At 46.4% G+C, this 19,269-nt stretch overlaps 1 protein-coding gene across 1 annotated transcript; it reads right to left on the minus strand.

The window, feature by feature from the left end:
- Positions 1-684: 684 nt before the first annotated feature.
- LOC135361883 (cancer/testis antigen family 45 member A8-like) lies at positions 685-3,247 on the minus strand. Its single transcript, XM_064573627.1, has 4 exons — positions 3,073-3,247; positions 1,314-1,430; positions 834-928; positions 685-699 (listed from the first exon to the last, which is right to left on the minus strand). Exons 1-4 carry the CDS (start codon positions 3,245-3,247, stop codon positions 685-687), a joined length of 402 nt encoding a protein of 133 aa, XP_064429697.1.
- Positions 3,248-19,269: the final 16,022 nt, after the last annotated feature.

The following is a 19,269-nucleotide window of genomic DNA, read 5'->3' on the forward strand; positions in this document are numbered from 1 at the left end:
TTATAACAATAAAGTTCCAATGCATTTTCTTAGCCTCAAGAAGACAATTTTTAACTAACATGGGCTATGAGGCATCAACAATATCCACTTCCATTATAGGACAGCAAACTGGTTCTGGTTACATATTGATAACTTGATGACAGAATTATAAGTTTGTGGTGTGATTATCTTTGTTGAGAAGGTGGTCAGATTCTAATTTTTCTACTGCCTTCTCCAGGTGCCTTATTAAGTCTTATCTTTTATATCTGAAAATAAAGAGAGAAGTCATTAACCAAAAGACACCCAAAGAACCCATAATGTGGGGGTTTCTGTGGGGAATAGAAAGGGAGCTTACAACCTACATGGGAATAGAAAATGGACCATTGTGGTCAGGAACAATCCAGCAAATACAAAGAGTGTCAGTTCAGGGTCAACACCTACCTCCAACTATGGTGTGAACAGAAGTCTCCTTGAGGGCGCCTGGGTGGCTCAGTCGTTGAGCGTCTGCCTTCGGCTCAGGTCATGATCCCAGGGTCCTGGGATCGAGCCCCGCGTCGGGCTCCCTGCTCCGCGGGAAGCCTGCTTCTCCCACTCCCCCTGCTTGTGTTCCCTCTCTCGCTGTGTCTCTCTCTGTCAAATAAATGAATAAAATCTTTAAAAAAAAAAAAAAAGAAGTCTCCTTGAACTTGGAAAAGTGAGTGAGACTCAGATAATATCAATCTAAATAACAACAGAGACAACATGAAATCTGACCGACGACCAGGGTTTGAGAAATGCTAGGCAGGGCCCGACCCCACCCCTCACCCAGCACCACCCTGGCCCTGCTGTGCTACTGAGTTTCTCTCTATACCCACCTTGCTGTTTTCTTGACGGACAATAACACAAACTTTTTCCCACAATTCTCGAGGTCCTTGCACTCCTTCAAGCAATTTGAAGATTCTTTCATATTCTGGAGATATTTAGAGAAAAAACCTTCAGTATTTCTAAAGTATAAAGAGGAGGTAGAACTCAATCTTGGTGTCTCAGCAATCATTCAAGAGCTAGAACGTTATAGAGTACCTCTGTTTTTCATGGTTACATTCAGATACTGGAGCAGATCCACCAATGGAACTCTGGTACACAAGAACCAGTTAAGAAATACAAAAGAAAAACAACAACAACAAAAAAGGTTTACTGGGACATTTCAGTCAAAATAAAGAGGAACCATCCTAAATTATGTGAAAACCCAATTCTAGCAAAGGGTGAGCCTCAAGAAGTCAGTTGAATCTAATCTGATTCATAGAATGGGAAAGACTTCCTGTGGTTTCACTGATAAAAATTCTTATCCTACTTACTTTGTGCATATCGTCGAATTTCCCTCCTTAATTGATGTTTCATTTCAGCACTGATTTCCACTGGTATTGGCAGTTTATCGGGCACATCTCCCGACATCGCGGTGACCTTGGGGTCATCTGCAGAGAGACAGCTGGGAATGATTCCTCCCACCAGTGCATGACGACCAGGTTTGTGAATGAATCGGCCCCCCCTTGCTGACACTGGCTAAGTCATGACACAAAGAATCCACCTGACTGTGTGGAACACCATCTCCTGCCATATTCATAAGGTCTGGAGGAACAGATTTTGACCAGAAGCCATCAGGTGGGGATCAACCAATTTCCCTTTTCTCCCTGTGGATACTGTGAAGCACATTGAATGTGGAGCTGCAATGACGTGCATTTCAACAACCCCACACTCACATCCATGTGTTCCACAGTCTCTAATATTTCATTTCATAGCAGGAAAATATACCAGATAGATGTATAAGACCTGAAAATTTGATCTCAGAAAAATCATGTAAGAGGCCTCTTCTATTCTTGTCAGTATGCATACACACAGAAACAGACTTGGACAGTATAATTAATTAGCAAACATTCACAGAGCCCTGGCACTCATGATTTAATGTTCCCTTGATCCCGTCTACAAGGGGAAAAGCTGAACGTGTCACTTGATGTCAGGATGCCTGATATTGGCACTCCATCATTAGAAATCCCAGTCACTAAATGATCTTCCTCATCTGGCTTTTCTGTCTCAGGAGATCAATTTTTTTCTACACCAAGTCTGACACCTCTACTGCATTTACTCATCCTCCTTTGGGCCAGGCATGTGCCAAAAACTGAGAGATTGGCAGGAAACCAGATAGACAGAACATACAAAAACAATCCCTAACCTTATGGAACTTATATCCTCATGGGGGAGGCAGATGGTACATGTAAAAAAACAAAGGGATCAACACAGTTGACTTTGTGTTAGGAAGGAAGGAAGTCAGCAGGGATATGAACAAGAGCAGGAGGGGAAGCCTCCATGCTGCATGGTCGGGCAGGGAGTTCTGAGGAGGTGAGCCCTGGGCAGAGCCAGGAGCAGGAGACAGAGGTGGCCTGTGCACATGCAGAGGAGGAGGTCCAGCTGCCGGGAGGACTATGCAGGGCCCCTAGGAGGGGACGAGCCGGGGCCGAGGAGCAAAGGACAGAGGCAGAGAGAGCAAGCAGGACACGGAGAGGACACATGTAGGAAAGGATGACAGGGTCAGGCCGTGCAGGGCGTGGAGACCAGCATCGGGAGCTCAGATTGTTCTGAGTGCTCGGGGGACTTGATGACGGGTTTTAGGATATGCACATAATGATCTGATATCTGTGTGGACGTGGTCACTCTGGGTGCACGGGAACAAATGGGCTACACAGGGTCAAGTGGGAAAGCAGGATGTGAGCTCAGAAGCTAGTGGGGCAGCTTGCTGAGTGCTGAGGCAGTGTGGGATGAGGGACAGTGTAACAGTGGGACTCAGGAACGATGACAGTGTTAAGAGGAGAGAAGGAAGATCAGAAAGGAGAACGGAGGCAAATTCAATGAGGAGAAGGAAACGAGTAGAGTGCAGAGCTTGGGAAGCCAGAAATGTTTCCAGGAAGGACAGAGTGAACACCTGGTCCAGTGTGGCTGAGAAATTAATGGCAGCCTCACCCAAAGCCAGTGCCCTTGATAGGAACTGATCCCGAGGCATGGAGGAGCCAGAGGCCTGGCTGCCCTGGGTCGGGTCAGGGAGGGGAGGACAGGCATCCTCACCATCTTCCAAGGACATATCTGAGCCCCCGGGCTGGGATGCTCCGTCTCCTTCCTGTTCCACTGACAGCAGCGCCATGCTCAGCTTTCTCTTAGGTGGAGGAAGACTCATGGGTTGTCCATGACGTTTCATTTGGTTTTCAGGCCCAACAGCGGACTCCTCTGCTTTATCACTCATCACTTCCTAAGAGCATCAAGAAACAAGTTCCATTAATGACAAAAATGCAATCATGACCAAACTGCATTCCACATTTGTATATGCAACATGCACCTGCATCATTAATATGAGTTTTCTCTGGGGTGAAGGTTTACCATGCCCCACAAACACTCTGTTCTCAGTCAACCCAGCCCAATTTCTGTGCTGTCTATGGGGAAAATGGAGGAAGCTAATATTCCAATGCGGTCCAAAGGCAAATACTGTACATGATGAGTCAGATTGCTTGCAGAGGGGAGATAGTCCAAGATAGTGGGAGAGTAGACCTTAGTTTCATGTAGTCCATGGAATTCAGCTAGATAGCTGTCATATCATTCTGAACACCTGTGAACTCAACCAGAGATCTAAGAAAAGGATAGCTGCAACTCTACAAATAGAAAAGTGACCACTTTCTGCAAGGTAGGAGGTGCTAAGTGAATCCTAGGCAATCTATGGGAAGATAGTCCATGGGAGGAGGGAGCCTCCATCAGCTGGAACAGGAACGTAATACAGCAGAGGAGAACAAATCAGAACTTTTAGAAGTCTGCTTCAGTGGGGGACATCCCTGCCTGCAAGGCACACAGGTGGTGAAGCGGGGCAGAACACTAGTTGGGAAAGTGTGGTCTCAGGGTCCTCAGGGTCACAGGAAGACCAGGGCTGCCTGACGGCAGCAGAGTTCCCAGGCATCGGAGTGGGGAATCCGGCTGCAATCAGCAAGCCCAGGAGTGAGCTCTCAGCTCAGGGTTGCTATATACCATGAACTGGGGCACAGTCAGGCAAGTGCTCCCAGAGTAGGGGCCCAGTGAGTGGCAGAACCACGACAGTAACCCCCATCATTCCCCAGGGGAGGAACAGCCCAGGTACACCATGCAGGAGTCTGCAGGGTTTGGAGACTCAAAATGGGGTCACGTGCCTGAGATAGAAACAATCGGTCATAGGCTGGTGAGCACAGAGTTCGGCCAGAGACCAGAGAGAGAGGAGTGATTGACTGCTTTTCCCTGAGGGCACACTGAGGAGTGGGGCCCCGTGCTCTCGGCTCGGGGGGATGGAGATTGGGAGGCCTCCATTTTCATTCTCATCCTCTAAAGCTGTGCGGAAAGCCTTCAAGGAACAAAAGCCTCATAGATCAATCCGGAGCAGCTTACGTAGCCTGGACCCCCTGCATGGGTGGTGCAATTCTACCCAGAGCAAAGACACCTGAGAATCAGCGCAACAGGCCCCTTCCCCAGAACATCAGCAAGAACATCAGCAAGAACATCAGCTAAGACTGAGTTTACCCATCACAAGGTACTAGTGGAAAATAGGATATAGAATTCATGATTTTTTTTCCCCAGGATTCTTTAGTCTTTCAATTTTCATTTTTTTCTCCTTCCATTTTCCAACAATTTCTTATTTTATCAACTCTTTTTGTAAAATCTTTTTTAATTTTCATTTTTACAGTTACATTCTATTCTTTCGTTGTATTTAATTTTATTTGTGTATGTATATGTACATATAGGTTTTTCTTTCTTTACAGTATTGGGAATGCAGTTTTTTCTTTTTTTTTTAAGATTTATTTATTTATTTGAGAGAGCAAGAATGAGAGAGAGTACATGAGGGGGGGGGGGTCAGAGGGAGAAGCAGGCTCCTCGCTGAGCAGGGAGCCCGATGCAGGACTCGATCCCGGGACTCCAGGATCATGATCTGAGCCGAAGGCAGTTGCTTAACCAACTGAGCCACCCAGGCGCCCAGGAATGCAGTTTTTTCTAACAGACCGAAATATATCCAGAATCTAGTGTATGGCTCTGTTCTCTTCACCTGTCTGATCATATTCTCTTTGTGTTTTCTTTTTCGTCCTTTTTTTTTTGTTACTGTCTTTTTTAGTTTTCATCTTCATAGCTACATTATATCCTTTAAATGCATTTTATTTTTGTATGTATATATTTTTCTTTCTTTACAATTTTGAGATGTAGTTTCTTCTAACAAACCAACCAAAATACACTCAGGATATAGTTCTGTTCACCTGTCTGTTTATATTCCTTCATTTTTATTGTCTTTTAATGTTCACTTGTATAGTTACATTCTATCTTTTCCTTGTATTAAATTTTATACTTGTACATATATAAGTTTTTCTATCTTTATAATATTGAGATTTAGTTTTCTAACAAACAGACCAAAACACACACAGGATCCAGTGTATTGCTCTGTTCTGTTCACCTTTCTGATTATATTCTCTCTCTTTTTTTATCTTTGTTTTTGGTTTCAGGTCTCTTCTGATATGTGTAGTGTATATTTCACTGGGGTCATTGTTGCCATTTTAGTATTTTGTTGTCTGTTCATCTATTCTTCTCTGGACAGAATGACAAGACAGAAAAACTCACCTCAAAAGAGAGACCAAGGAGGGGAGAAAAGATGGCAGAGGAGTAGGGGACCCTAGTTCAACTGGTCCCCAGAATTGAGCTGGATATCTACCAGACCACTCTGAGCACCCACGAAACCAGCCTGAGATGTAAGAAGATCTGGATCTCTACAAACAGAATATCGCGGACGGTTGGTTTTGAGGTACTAAGCGGAGAGCCGTGATCCTGCAGGCAGATAATCGGAGGATAAATGGAGGCGGGAGGGTGCCTGGCCGTGGGGATCCTACACCGCCGGTGAGTGACAGCCTCGCGCGCTGCGGACGGGGCGCAGACTCGCAGACCGGTAGCGTCGGGAAAGGACTTTAGGGCAGCCCCCGGGGTGGAAACCTGGAGCTGCGGGACGTGCACGCAACTGGGAGCGGCTGGTGGTTTTAGAAGCACAAAGGGCAGAGACGAGCCCCGACCTGGAGGCAGGACTGGGGGCGCTGCGGAGGGGCGCACAACCCAGGCTGCTGCAATTTATAGCAGCACGGACAGAAACGGAGACAGTGTGGCCTGGAGGGCTCACTGAAGAACAGACTGCGGTCTCTCTGCTCTGAGGCAGAGGGGTCGAAATGGTCTCTTCTGCTCTGACTCATGGAAGAGACGCAGAAAGCCACCAGGGAAAGCCGTCAGAGAACAAAAGCCCCAAAAACTGATTCCCGCTGAGCCTATCCCCCGCTACAGGGGGGCAGGGCAACTCCGCCCAAACAGGGTTGCCTGAGTAACAGCGCGGCAGGCCCCTCCCGCAGAAGACAGGCTGGGAAAACAAGAGGCCAGCAACCCTAAGGTCCCAAGAAAACAGGCACATCTTGCTTGGGGTCTGGTCAATAATTTAGACTCTATACATTCCCTCAAACACCCATCAACAGAATAACTAGGAGGAGGAGCCCCCAAAACAGAAAAGACTCAGAGATTATGACTTATGCTGCAGATTTACAAATGGACGCAGATATAACCAAGATGTCAGAGATGGAATTCAGGCTAGCAATTGTGAAGACAACGGCTAGAATGGAGAAATCAATTAATGGCAACATAGAGTCTCTAAGGGCAGAAATGAAAGCTGAATTGGCAGAACATAAAAATGCTATCAATGAGATCCAATCCAATCTAGATAATCTAACAGCTAGGGTAACTGAGGCAGAAGAACAAATAAGCGGCCTGGAAGACAATATAATAGATAAAAAGGGAAAGGAGGAGGCCAGGGAAAAACAACTCAGAATCCATGAAAATAGAATCAGAGAAATAAGTGACACCATGAAGCGTTCCAATGTCAGGATAATTGGAATCCCAGAGGGAGTGGAGAGAGAGAGAGGACTAGAAGACGTATTTGAGCAAATCGTAGCTGAGAACTTCCCTAATCTGGGGAATGAAACAAACATTCACGTCCTAGAGGCAGAGAGGACCCCTCCTAAGATCAAGGAAAACAGGCCAACACCCTGGCATGTAATAGTAAAACTTGCAAATCTTAGAACCAAGGACACCATCTTAAGGGCATTTAGGGGGAAGAGATTCCTTACGTACAGAGGGAGGAACATCAGAATACGTCAGACCTGTCCACAGAGACCTGGCAAGCCAGAAAGGTCTGGCAAGACATATTCAGGGTACTAAATGAGAAGAACATGCAGCCAAGAATACTTTATCTGGCAAGGCTGTCATTTAGAATGGATGGAGAGATGCAGAGCTTCCACGACTGGCAGACACTGAAAGAATATGTGACCACGAAGCCGGCCCTGCATGAAATATTAAGGGGGGTTCTATAAAAGGAGAAAGACCCCAAGAGTGACATACAACAGAAATTTACAGGGACAATCTATAAAAACAATGTCTTCACAGGCAACATGATGACAAGTAATTCATATCTTTTGATAATCACTCTCAGCGTGAATGGCCTAAATGCTCCCATAAAACGGCACAGGGTTGCAGATTGGATAAAAAGACAGGACCCATCCATATGCTGTCTACAAGAGACTCATTTTGAACCTAAAGATACATCCAGACTGAAAGTGAAGGGATGGAGATTCATCTTCCATGCCAGTGGACCTCAAAAGAAACCTGCAGTAGCAATTTTTTTTTTTTAAGATTTTATTTATTTATTTGACAGAGAGACAGCGAGAGAGGGAACACAAGCGGGGGGTAGAGGCAGAGGGAGAAGCAGGCTTCCCGCAGAGCAGGGAGCCCGATGCAGGACTCGATCCCAGGACCCTGGGATCATGACCTGAGCCGAAGGCAGACGCTTAACAACTGAGCCACCCAGGCGCCCCTGTAGTAGCAATTCTTATATCAGACAAATTAGATTTTAAACTAAAGTCTGTAATTAGAGACACAGAAGGACACTATATCATTCTTAAAGGGTCTATCCAACAAGAAGATCTAACAATTGTAAATATCTATGCCCACAACATGGGAGCAGCCATCTACATAAGCCAACTGTTAACCAAAATAAAGAGTCATATTGATAACAATACATTAATTGTAGGAGACCTCAATACTCCACTCTCTGCAATGGACAGATCATCTAAGCAGAAAATCAACAAGGAAACAAGAGCTTTGAATGATACACTGGACCAGATAGACCTCACAGATATTTACAGAACATTCCACCCTAAAACAACAGAATACTCATTCTTCTCGAGCGCACATGGAACTTTCTCCAGAATAGACCACATACTGGGTCACAAATCAGGTCTCAACCAATACCAAATGACTGAGATTATTCCTTGCATATTCTCAGACCATAATGCTTTAAAACTGGAACTCAATCACAAGAAAAAATTTGGCAGAAATTCAAACACTTGGAAGCTAAAGACCACTCTGCTCAAGAATGTTTGGGTCAACCAGGAAATCAAAGAAGAACTTAAACAATTCATGGAAATCAATGAGAATGAAAACACATCGGTCCAAAACCTATGGGATACTACAAAGGCTGTCCTAAGGGGGAAATACATAGCCATCCAAGCCTCACTCAAAAAAATAGAAAAATCCCAAATTCACCACCTAACTCTACACCTTAAAGAAGTAGAGAAAAAGCAACAAACGATGCCTAAGCCATGCATTAGAAGAGAAATAATTAAAATTAGAGCAGAAATCGATGAATTAGAAACCAGAAACACAGTAGATCAGATCAACGAAACTAGCAGTTGGTTCTTTGAAAGAATTAATAAGATCGATAAACCACTGGCCAGACTTACCCAAAAGAAAAGACAAAGGACCCGAATTAATAAAATTATGAATGAAAGGGGAGAGATCACGACTAACACCAAGGAAATAGAAACAATTATTAGAAATCATTATCAACAACTATATGCCAATACACTGAGCAATCTGGATGAAATGGAGGCCTTCCTGGAAACCTACAAGTTGCCAGGACTGAAACAGGAAGAAATTGACAACTTGAATAGGCCAATAACCAGTAACGTGATTAAAGCAGTGATCAAAAACCTCCCAAAAAACAAGAGTCCAGGGCCTGATGGATTCCCTGGGGAATTCTACCAAACATTCAAAGAAGAAATAATACCTATTCTCCTGAAGCTGTTCCAAAAAATAGAAACAGAAGGAAAACTTCCAAACTCATTCTATGAGGCCAGCATTACCTTAATCCCCAAACCAGGCAAAGACCCCATCAAAAAGGAGAATTTCAGACCGATATCCCTGATGAATATGGCTTCCAAAATCCTCAACAAAATCCTAGCTAATAGGATCCAACAATACATTAAAAGGATCATCCACCACAACCAAGTGGGATTTATCCGCGGGATGCAAGGGTGGTTCAACATTCGCAAATCAATCAGTGTGATAGAACACATTAATAGGAGGAGAGAGAAGAACCATATGGTCCTCTCAATTGATGCAGAAAAAGCATTTGACAAAATACAACATCCTTTCCTGAATAAAACTCTTCAGAGTATAGGGATAGAGGGAACATTCCTCAAGTTCATAAAATCCATCTATGAAAAACCCACAGCGAATATCATCCTCAGTGGGGAAAAGCTGAGAGCCTTTCCCTTAAGATCAGGAACACGTCAAGGATACCCACTCTCGCCACTGTTGTTCAACATAGTACTAGAAGTCCTAGCAACAGCAATCGGACAACAAAAAGAAATAAAAGGTATTCAAATTGGCAAAGGAGAAGTCAAACTCTCACTTTTTGCAGATGACATGATACTTTATGTGGAAAACCCAAAAGACTCCACCCCCAAATTACTAGAACTCATCCAGCAATTCAGTAATGTGGCAGGATACAAAATTAATACACAGAAATCAGTTGCTTTCTTATACACTAACAATGCAACTGTAGAAAGAGAAATTAGAGAAACGATTCCATTTACAATAGCACCAAAAACCATAAGATACCTCGGAATAAACCTAATCAAAGAGGTAAAGGATCTATACTCTAGGAACTGCAGAACACTCATGAAAGAAATTGAAGAAGACACAAAAAGATGGAAAAATATTCCATGCTCATGGATCGGAAGAATAAACATTGTTAAACTGTCTATGCTACCCAGAGCAATCTATACCTTCAATGCCATCCTGATCAAAATTCCAATGACATTTTTCAAAGTGCTGGAACAAACAATCCTAAAATTTGCATGGAATCAGAAAAGACCCCGAATCGCCAAGGAGATGTTGAAAAAGAAAAACAAAGCTGGGGGCATCACGTTGCCCGATTTCAAGCTATATTACAAAGCTGTGATCACCAAGACAGCATGGTACTGGCACAAAAACAGACATATAGACCAATGGAACAGAATAGAGAACCCAGATATGGACCCTCAACTCTATGGTCAACTAATCTTCGACAAAGCAGGAAAAAATATGCAATGGAAAAAAGACAGTCTCTTCAATAAATGGTGCTGGGACAATTGGACAGCCACATGCAGAAGAATGAAACTCGACCATTCTCTAACACCATTCACAAAGATAAACTCAAAGTGAATGAAAGACCTCAATGTGAGACAGGAATCCATCAAAATCCTAGGGGAGAACATAGGCAGTAACCTCTTGGACATCGCCCACAGCAACTTCTTTCAAGATACATCTCCAAAAGCTAGTAAAACAAAAGCAAAAATGAACTTTTGGGACTTCATCAAGATAAAAAGCTTCTGCCCAGCAAAGGAAACAGTCAACAAAACAAAGAGGCAACCCACAGAATGGGAGAAGATATTTGGAAATGATACTACAGATAAAGGGCTGGTATCCAGGATCTATGAAGAACTTCTCAAACTCAACACACAAAAAACAAATAATCAAGTCAAAAAGTGGGCAGAAGATATGAAAAGACACTTCTCTGAAGATGACATACAAATGGCTATCAGACACATGAAAAAGTATTCATCATCATTAGCCATCAGGGAAATTCAATCAAAACCACATTGAGATACCACCTTACACCAGTTAGAATGGCAAAACTTGACAAGGCAAGAAACAACAAATGTTGAAGAGGTTGTGGAGAAAGGGGAACCCTCTTACACTGTTGGTGGGAATGCAAGTTGGTACAGCCACTTTGGAAAACAGTGTGGAGGTTCCTCAAACAGTTAAAAATAGAGCTACCCTATGACCCAGCAATCGCACTTCTGGGTATTTACCCCAAAGACACAGATGTAGTGAAAAGAAGGGCCACATGCACCCCAATGTTCAGAGCAGCAATGTCCACAACAGCCAAACTGTGGAAAGAGCTGAGATGCCCTTCAACAGATGAATGGATAAAGAAGATGTGGTCCATATATACAATGGAATATTACTCAGCCATCAGAAAGGATGAATACCCAACTTTTGCACAAACATGGATGGGACTGGAGGAGATTATGCTAAGTGAAATAAGTCAAGCAGAGAAAGTCAATTATCATATGGTTTCACTTATTTGTGGAACATAAGGAATAGCATGGAGGACATTAGGAGAAGGAAGGGAAAAATGAGGGGGCGGGCAATTGGAGGGAGAGATGAACAATGAGAGACTATGGACTCTGAGAGACAAACAGGGTTCTAGAGGGGAGAGGGGAGGGGAATTGGTTAGCCCGGTGATGGGTATTAAGGAGGGCACGTACTGCATGGAGCACTGGGTGTTATATGAAAACAATGGATCGTGGATCACCACATCAAAAACTGATGACGTATTGTATGGTGACTAACATAACATAATAAAATTTTTTAAAAAGTGAACAATAGCCAAGTTACTGGATGTAGGAGCAAGAACCAAATACCACATCTATTTCTATGGAATAACAATAATTAGAAAAAGAAATTTAAAATACCATTGAAAAGAGTGTTAAGAACATCAAAACCCGGGGCGCCTGGGTGGCTCAGTCGTTAAGCGTCTGCCTTCGGCTCAGGTCATGATCCCGGGGTCCTGGGATCGAGCCCCGCATCGGGCTCCCTGCTCGGCAGGAAGCCTGCTTCTCCCTCTCCCACTCCCCCTGCTTGTGTTCCCTCTCTCGCTGTGCCTCTCTCTGTCAAATAAATACATAAAATCTTAAAAAAAAAAAAAAAAAGAACATCAAAACCCAGGGAGTAAACCTAACAACAGGTGCGCTGGAGCACGACACGTAAAAAAGAAAACCTCACCGAGAGATGCTAAAGGCCTCAGTAATGGGCAGATAGAAATTCTGCGTGGATTGCCAGACTCATTATTAAGTCATTATTGTCTTTTCTGCTCAGAATAATTATTGCATCATACTTAAATGTAAGTAATTTTTTTATTTAAAATTTTAAAATCCCACCCTGTTAATACTGGGGGAAATTCATGAGCTGATAATAAACAGTATATGGATATCAAAGGGCATAGAATAGCTGAGACCAACTTTAAGCAAAAGCACCAAGTTGGAAGACGCACACTGCCGGACTGCAGACGGACCGCACATGAGGAGCAACGACAACTCTGTGCTGGTGGAGCAAGGGTGGGCGGACACACCAGTGCGACAGGAAGAGTCTAGACATAAATCTGGAAATATCACGGGCGCCTGGGTGGCTCAGTCGTTAGGCATCTGCCTTCAGCTAAGGTCATGATCCTGGGGTCCTGGGATCGAGCCCCGCATCAGGCTCCCTGCCCCGAGGGAAGCCTGCTTCTCCCTCTCCCCCTCCCTCTGCTTGTGTTCCCTCTCTCGCTGTGTCTCTCCCTGTCAAATAAATAAATAAAATCTTAAAAAAAATCTGGAACAGTTAGATTGCTGACACCGGGGCCTGCAAACCTTTGTGGTCCATTGAGAAAGTCCACCTGCTCCCTATGGGCAAATTCACCTCTGCTCTGATCCCCTTCCCATCCATACAACATTGATCTCTGATGAATAGTAGATCTAGAAGGAAACTTAGGATATTACCTTTGTGGTTTTAGAGGGGGAAAGATTTTGAAAAGAATAAAAGCACTGACTATGCAGAATAGATTGATTAATTGCACTTAATTAAGCTAAGAATTCCTTTTCATCAAAAAGACACTATTAAGGGAGTGACATAGGGTGCCTGGGTGGCTCAGTCAGTTAAGCATCTGACTCTTGATATTAGCTCAGGTCATGATCTCAGGGTGGTGAGATCGAGCCCCAAGTTGGGTTCCAGGCTGAGCTCCTTGCTGGGCTTGGAGCCTGGTTAAGATTCTCTCTCTCTCCCTCTCCATCTGCCCCACCCCCCTGCTCGTGTGCTCTCTCTCTCCCAAAAAAGAGAGTTACAAAGCAAAACACAACCACAGAAGACACGCAAAATTATATATTTAAATATATATAAATATATGTTGAACTACAAATGCATTTTTTTTTTTAGATTTTTTTAATTTATTTATTCGACAGAGAGAGCACAAGCAGGCGGAGCGGCAGGCAGAAGGAGAGGAAGAAGCAGGCCTCCCGCCGAGCAGGGAGCCCGACGAGGGGCTCAATCCCAGGACCCTGGGATCATGACCTGAGCCGAAAGCAGACGCTTAATGACTGAGCCACTCAGGCGCCTCTACAAATGCATTTTAAAAATACAAATATCTCAATAAAATTGAGGTAAAAGTCCTGGAAAGGCTCTTCATAAAAGATATACATGAATGGCCAATAAGCCGTATTAATCAGCACGAAATGCACATTTAGACATAATGAGAGGCTCCTGCAGACCCACCAGCGTGACGGAGATTAAAGACTGCCCATAGGGCACGTGTTTGGGAGTACAGGATGCTACCAAGTCTCATATATTGTCAGCCCCAGATTCCCACCTCGATGACCAAGATCACAGTTCCAAGGTTAGACGCAGGACCCCTGCAAGACTGAGATACAAAAATCATTGAAAATGACTCCACGCCAGGCCGAGACAGAGCATCCGGGTAAGAACAAACCACCCCAAAGTGCCTGAGAGCACCCAACTAAGACTTCACCCCAAAGGCTGAGACAGACCACACTAGGGAGAATCCACCCCTGAGGCAGAGCTCCAGAGCCCCCCAAATGCTCCCCAGCCATGGCTGAGACAGGGGAGCCAAGGACGAGTAGCCCCCTTACATAAGGGCGATGAGGTGCCCAACATCCCTCCTCCCTAGGGCTGAGAGAGAGCACTCGAGGCAGAATCCCCCTTCTGGGCAGGGAGGCACCTTCCGAGGAAGAGTCTCAGCTCCCCAGACCTCGGAGGGAGGGCCAAGAAAGAGCCCAAACCCCCAGGGCTGAGAAGGTGATGCTCTCTCCCCGCCACCACTCAGACAGAGCCCCCCAGGGACAGCTTCACAAAAGTCTTAAGGCATCCGAGGAACAGCACCCCCATCGGAGGGGACAGAGCCCCATGACTGTCTCCCCAGGACTAAGCGTCCCCACCGCGGACCAGCAGACCAGCAGGCAAGCCCGGCCCCACCAGGGCTGAGGCACAGCCCCCAAGGGAAAGTGCCCCCTCGTGCTGAGCTAAAGCCCAAGGAGAGGCTCTCACAGGCTGAGGTCGAAGCCCTCAGCGAGACGAATCCAGGGGCTGAGGGATGCACCCCAGGAAACCTCCCCCTCGCAGAGCTTGGGTGGAGCGCCGGGAAGCACTCCCTGCCCCCCACGGCCCCCAAAACCCTGAACCCTCGCTGCCCCCAAACCTCCCACCCCCGCCTTAGGACTCAGGTAGCATCCAAAGGCGGGTCCATTCGCCAGCGCTGTGAGAATTACACAAGGAAAGCGCCTCACAGAACTCAGACACCACCGAGGACAGCCTCTTCCCCAACATGGCGGAGAGAAGCTGCCCGAAAATGCCTCCCCCTGGGCTGAGACCGGAACCCAACCAAGTGTCTCCACAGAGCTGAGCTGGGGTAGATCCCCCAGGACGACACCGCAGCCAAGGGAGAGGCAGCTCCGGGGCGCAGAGAGAGCCCCCGGGGAAAAGAACCCACACTCCCAGCGGTAAAACCCTGACCTCGCTCCAGGAGCCTCGAAGCAGCTCCCACAATGGCAGTGAAGGCGTGGTGTCTCTCAGGTGGAACTTTCTAGAAAGGTGGCCCCCCCACCCCCGCTCCCCCGGAAGCTCTGGATATACGCCCCCGAAGGATTCTGGGAGTGCTGTGCACACGGAAGTGTCCGGCCAGAAGACTCTGGTCTATGATTAGTGCCCCAGGGAGGTGCCAGGGAAGCTGCGGGACTTGGGGTGCTGCCGGCCACACCGCCCTGCGGCAGCCTGGTCCCCGAGAAGCTGTGTGCGGTGCGGAGCCTGGTGCGGGAGAAGCCTCATGCCCCCCAGGAGCCTGCGGGGTCAGCCGCCCAGAACCAGGAAGCGAGTCCTCTCCCGCCACGGCTCAGGCGCCCCCTACAGGCCGAACTCGGTCACACGAGCCGCAGGAAAACACCTTTCTAGGAACCAGAATTTTTTTACTCCTAGGTGAAAGGGTTGAGTTGGAAGCTGAGAGTGGATAAATCAAAAACTGGCCCCGTGTTTTAACAGAAACGCAGGAGGATTCTTTCATCATCATAACCCCTGGAAAACTCAAGAGCATTTGGTAAAAATTTGTCTACACAAATGTCCTTTGCAGGTTATTCTTGGAAGAGAAACATAGGAAGTGTTTCTTGCACATAAAAGGAAAGCAAGACAGGATTGCCCACCGTCATCCCTTCTATTCAACCCTCCCTACAGGGGTCCTGCCTGGCACCTTAAGATGGGGAACGGGGCTGTGCCCACAGAGCGAGCTCCAGACTGTTCGGTGATGGACGAGCCCCAGGAGTGGTGCTTTTCAGGGAGTCACCAGGCACGTCCAACGGCGCCAACTGGCTGGCAAGAGAGAGTTGTGGGGAGCTGCAATCGGTTTAGTCCCCTCCCGCGGCTGACAGGTGGCGGTGTTCGGAGCTACTGTGCCCGTGAGGTCCTTGGTTTCAGGGCCACCACGGAGCTGAGGAGAGGGCGGAGGGAACAGTGCTGGTCACAACAGCCCAAAGCTCACTGTCCCTGCTGGGATGGAGCCGTCTCTCCTGACGGAACGCCCTTCCGGTTGTTGCCAGGCTTGGGTTGTTTGCACGGTCCCGAAACCCTTTACTGGGACAGGGTTTGCCCGTGTTCTCACCGCTCGTGTGCTGGAGTGGATTTTCACAGGCCCTTCGCCCACCAACCCACAAGCGCCTCCTCCTACGGGCTACACATTAGACTAAGTGTCACTCCGGTGTATCCGACTGTAAATCATTTCGACTGTTTCCCTTCTTGTGGGGAAGGAAACGAGGATCGGCAGGGCCTGCCTATGAGGAAGAACTATCTATAATCCAGGCTTCATGTATCGCTTCTCTAGCCAGCTGGTTTTAGCGAAATCCACACGAGCGTATGTGGATCCCCATTCAGAGAGGGTGTTTATTCATTTTTTATTTTGCGTGACAAATTACCCCCAACTTAGCAGCTTCCACAATTTTACCAGACTTAGAGGCTTGGAACAGTCTTTGTTCTTTCTTCTCTCACAGTCCTGTAGCTCAGAAGTCTGGGTGGTTTCCACTCGGTTCTCTGCTTCAGGGCCTAAAAGGCCGGAGTCAAGATGTTAGCCAAGCTGGGTTCTCACCTGGAAGCTCTGGGGTGGGATGCGCGTCCAGATTCATGGGGATGGGTGGCCGGGTTCAGGTCCTTTGTGCTATGAGACAGATAGATGCTGCCTTTCCCACAGGCCGTTGGCTAGGGCTCAGTGTCACCTCTAGAGGCCACGCTCAGGCCCTTGTCCTGTGGCTCTGTTCATCTCCAAGTCAGCGATGACACATCCAATTCTTCTCGGGCTTCCTTACCACCTCGGCCTGGGCGCTCCCGCTCATCCCACTATAAAGGTCAAATGATTAGCAACCTTAGTTCCATCTGCAGAGTCCTTTCTGTCCTGTCACGTCATGATGGGAGAACACCAGAGGGCAAAGAGCATGGAGAACATCTTGGAATTCTTCCAAGCCAGAGAAAGAAGTTAGGCGGCAGGAGTCGGAGCCGTGGGTTTGGGGCCGCTTCCTCATGCAGAGCCCTTGCGTCTTCGGGACCTGCATGGGTTGATCTTGCACACACTGCTTCCATTTGAAAAGGGGTGCCTGTGTGCACCCCCCCCCCGGCTGTGACTTGGTGGGTCGGAAAGCACCCAGGTTAGGACGGACGGCTCAGGCGGCACGGGGACTCGGTGTCCCCTGGTCAAGCATTCAATCCTGCCAAGGCCCAGTAGTAAGCCCACTGTTGTTCCAAAGGACAGAATGACGTTTCGTGGGTCCAGGACATTAGTGCCCGTTCGGAGCCGGGGTCCTGTGCCGGGGTCCTGTAATCATGGACAAATCTGAATATTTCTCGTCCCCAGTGGACAGTCACACTAGTAAAGGGTTGCAGGCCCCTTTGGGTACGCATGGGAGAAAGATAATAACGGAAACGTTTTTAGAAGCTTCCTTCCTTAAGAAGCGTCCCCTTCATACACGAGGTTTTGGATCTTTAACCAAGTCAAGTGTGGGGTTTGATTAATTCAGGGACCCTTGGTCAGAAGGGGAGTAAGCAGGTGTATGTGTGAATGCAAGAGATACTCCCACGTCCACTTACTACGGTCAATGGAAACTACACCAGGCTAATCGACTCAGGACTGCTAATGGCCATGAGAGAAAGTTTGGGAGAGAAAGTTGGGAGAGAAAGAGAGAGAAAGTTTGAGTCACCCCATCAGGAAAAGGAGCATCCCCAGAAAAAGTGCCTGTAAGGGTAAGAGAAGGTGGAATGTGGAAGAAGTAATCACATAATTATATGCAGAAAAAAAGGACTGTAATGAGTATTTACTTCTTTATTTTCATAGGAATTTACTCACATATATATTAAGCAAATAATTTTGGTTTTGACACCCTCTCATCCCCTTATCTTATAACACAAGATGTGTTATTAGTTAACCTTTTTTCAGTATTTAAGGTACAAGATATTAAATTGGGGGGGTGAACAGGTAGCGGAAGAATGAACAAGACAAGAAAATATAGGACTTAATGCCCTCTTATTTAGGGAAGGGTTAGGAATGTCTCAGTTGTAGGTGGGAGAGATTTGTGTCAGGTTAGGCAGAAGTATGACTTTGTCATTGTCTGTAGAGATCAAGCATGGTTTAAGGAGATGGGCATGTGTACCAAGGTGACAAGGGTATCACTTGTAATGTGTCAATTTGGCTAGGCCAAATTACATCACCTGCAATCCCCTTTCCGATATGTATGTGGTTAGAGTGTGCCACAGGCAGATTCTTTGAAAATTGGGGATGGTATATGAGGGGAAGCAGCAACCACTTTGTAACTCCCATGCGCTGCTGCTACTTGGCTGATTCACCTTACTGGGGTGAAGTAGGAGCTGGCCCTGCAATTTCTCTTCTTTCCCCTGGATCCTCCTTCAGCTGCTCTATCTTCTGGGCCAGGTGTGTGCACTTAGCTCCATGCAGAGGGACCTCCTGGCTTCGGCAGGTTAACATCATCCCCAAAGTCAGAGGCAACAAGGATGAGTATGTACTTCAATCTGTCCTTATGTGTTCCAGATCATGTTTGTGGGTTCTGGCCTGTTTGTTACCTCCCTACCCTTAGTTTAGGTGACAACAACCTTATAGAGCCTGCTTAACTGCTTTCCACAGTTGTGTAAGGCCAATTTTCTTTAACAAATCTATCTATCTATCTATCTATCTATCTATCTATCTATCTATCTATCTATCTATCCATCCACCCATCCATCCATCCATCCATATATCTATTCATCTATCCCCCCTACTCTTTCTGCAGCTGGCTGAATGCTAAGGGAGGGAGATGACCAAACCTTTATTAATCCCATTATACCACCTGCTTCTAGACTTGTGAGGTTTCCCTCTGTGCTGATATCTTAAACATTGCCCTGTTTTGAAATCCATCTTTTAAAATCACTCTGCTGTTGGGGCGCCTGGGTGGCTCAGTTGTTAAGCGTCTGCCTTCAGCTCAGGTCATGATCTCAGGGTCCTGGGATCGAGCCCCGCATCGGGCTCCCTGCTCAGCGGAAAGCCTGCTTCTCCCTCTCCCACTCCCCCTGCTTATGTTACCTCTCTCGCTGTGTCTCTCCCTGTCAAAAAAATAAATAAAATCTTTAAAAAAATAATAATAAAATAAAATCACTCTGCTGTTAAGTTCAACATTTTGAGACCAAACGTGAACAAATACCATTGATGACAATGAGGGATGTTTTGAAGTCAAAATTCTTATGATCTCTTCTGAATTTTTTAGAAGAAAATGGTACAATTTA

Source organism: Mirounga angustirostris, unplaced genomic scaffold (assembly GCF_029215605.1).
Source record: "Mirounga angustirostris isolate CCGP_5_RB_7025 unplaced genomic scaffold, mMirAng1.0.hap1 SCAF_11, whole genome shotgun sequence".
NCBI classification, from domain to species: Eukaryota; Metazoa; Chordata; class Mammalia; order Carnivora; family Phocidae; genus Mirounga; species Mirounga angustirostris.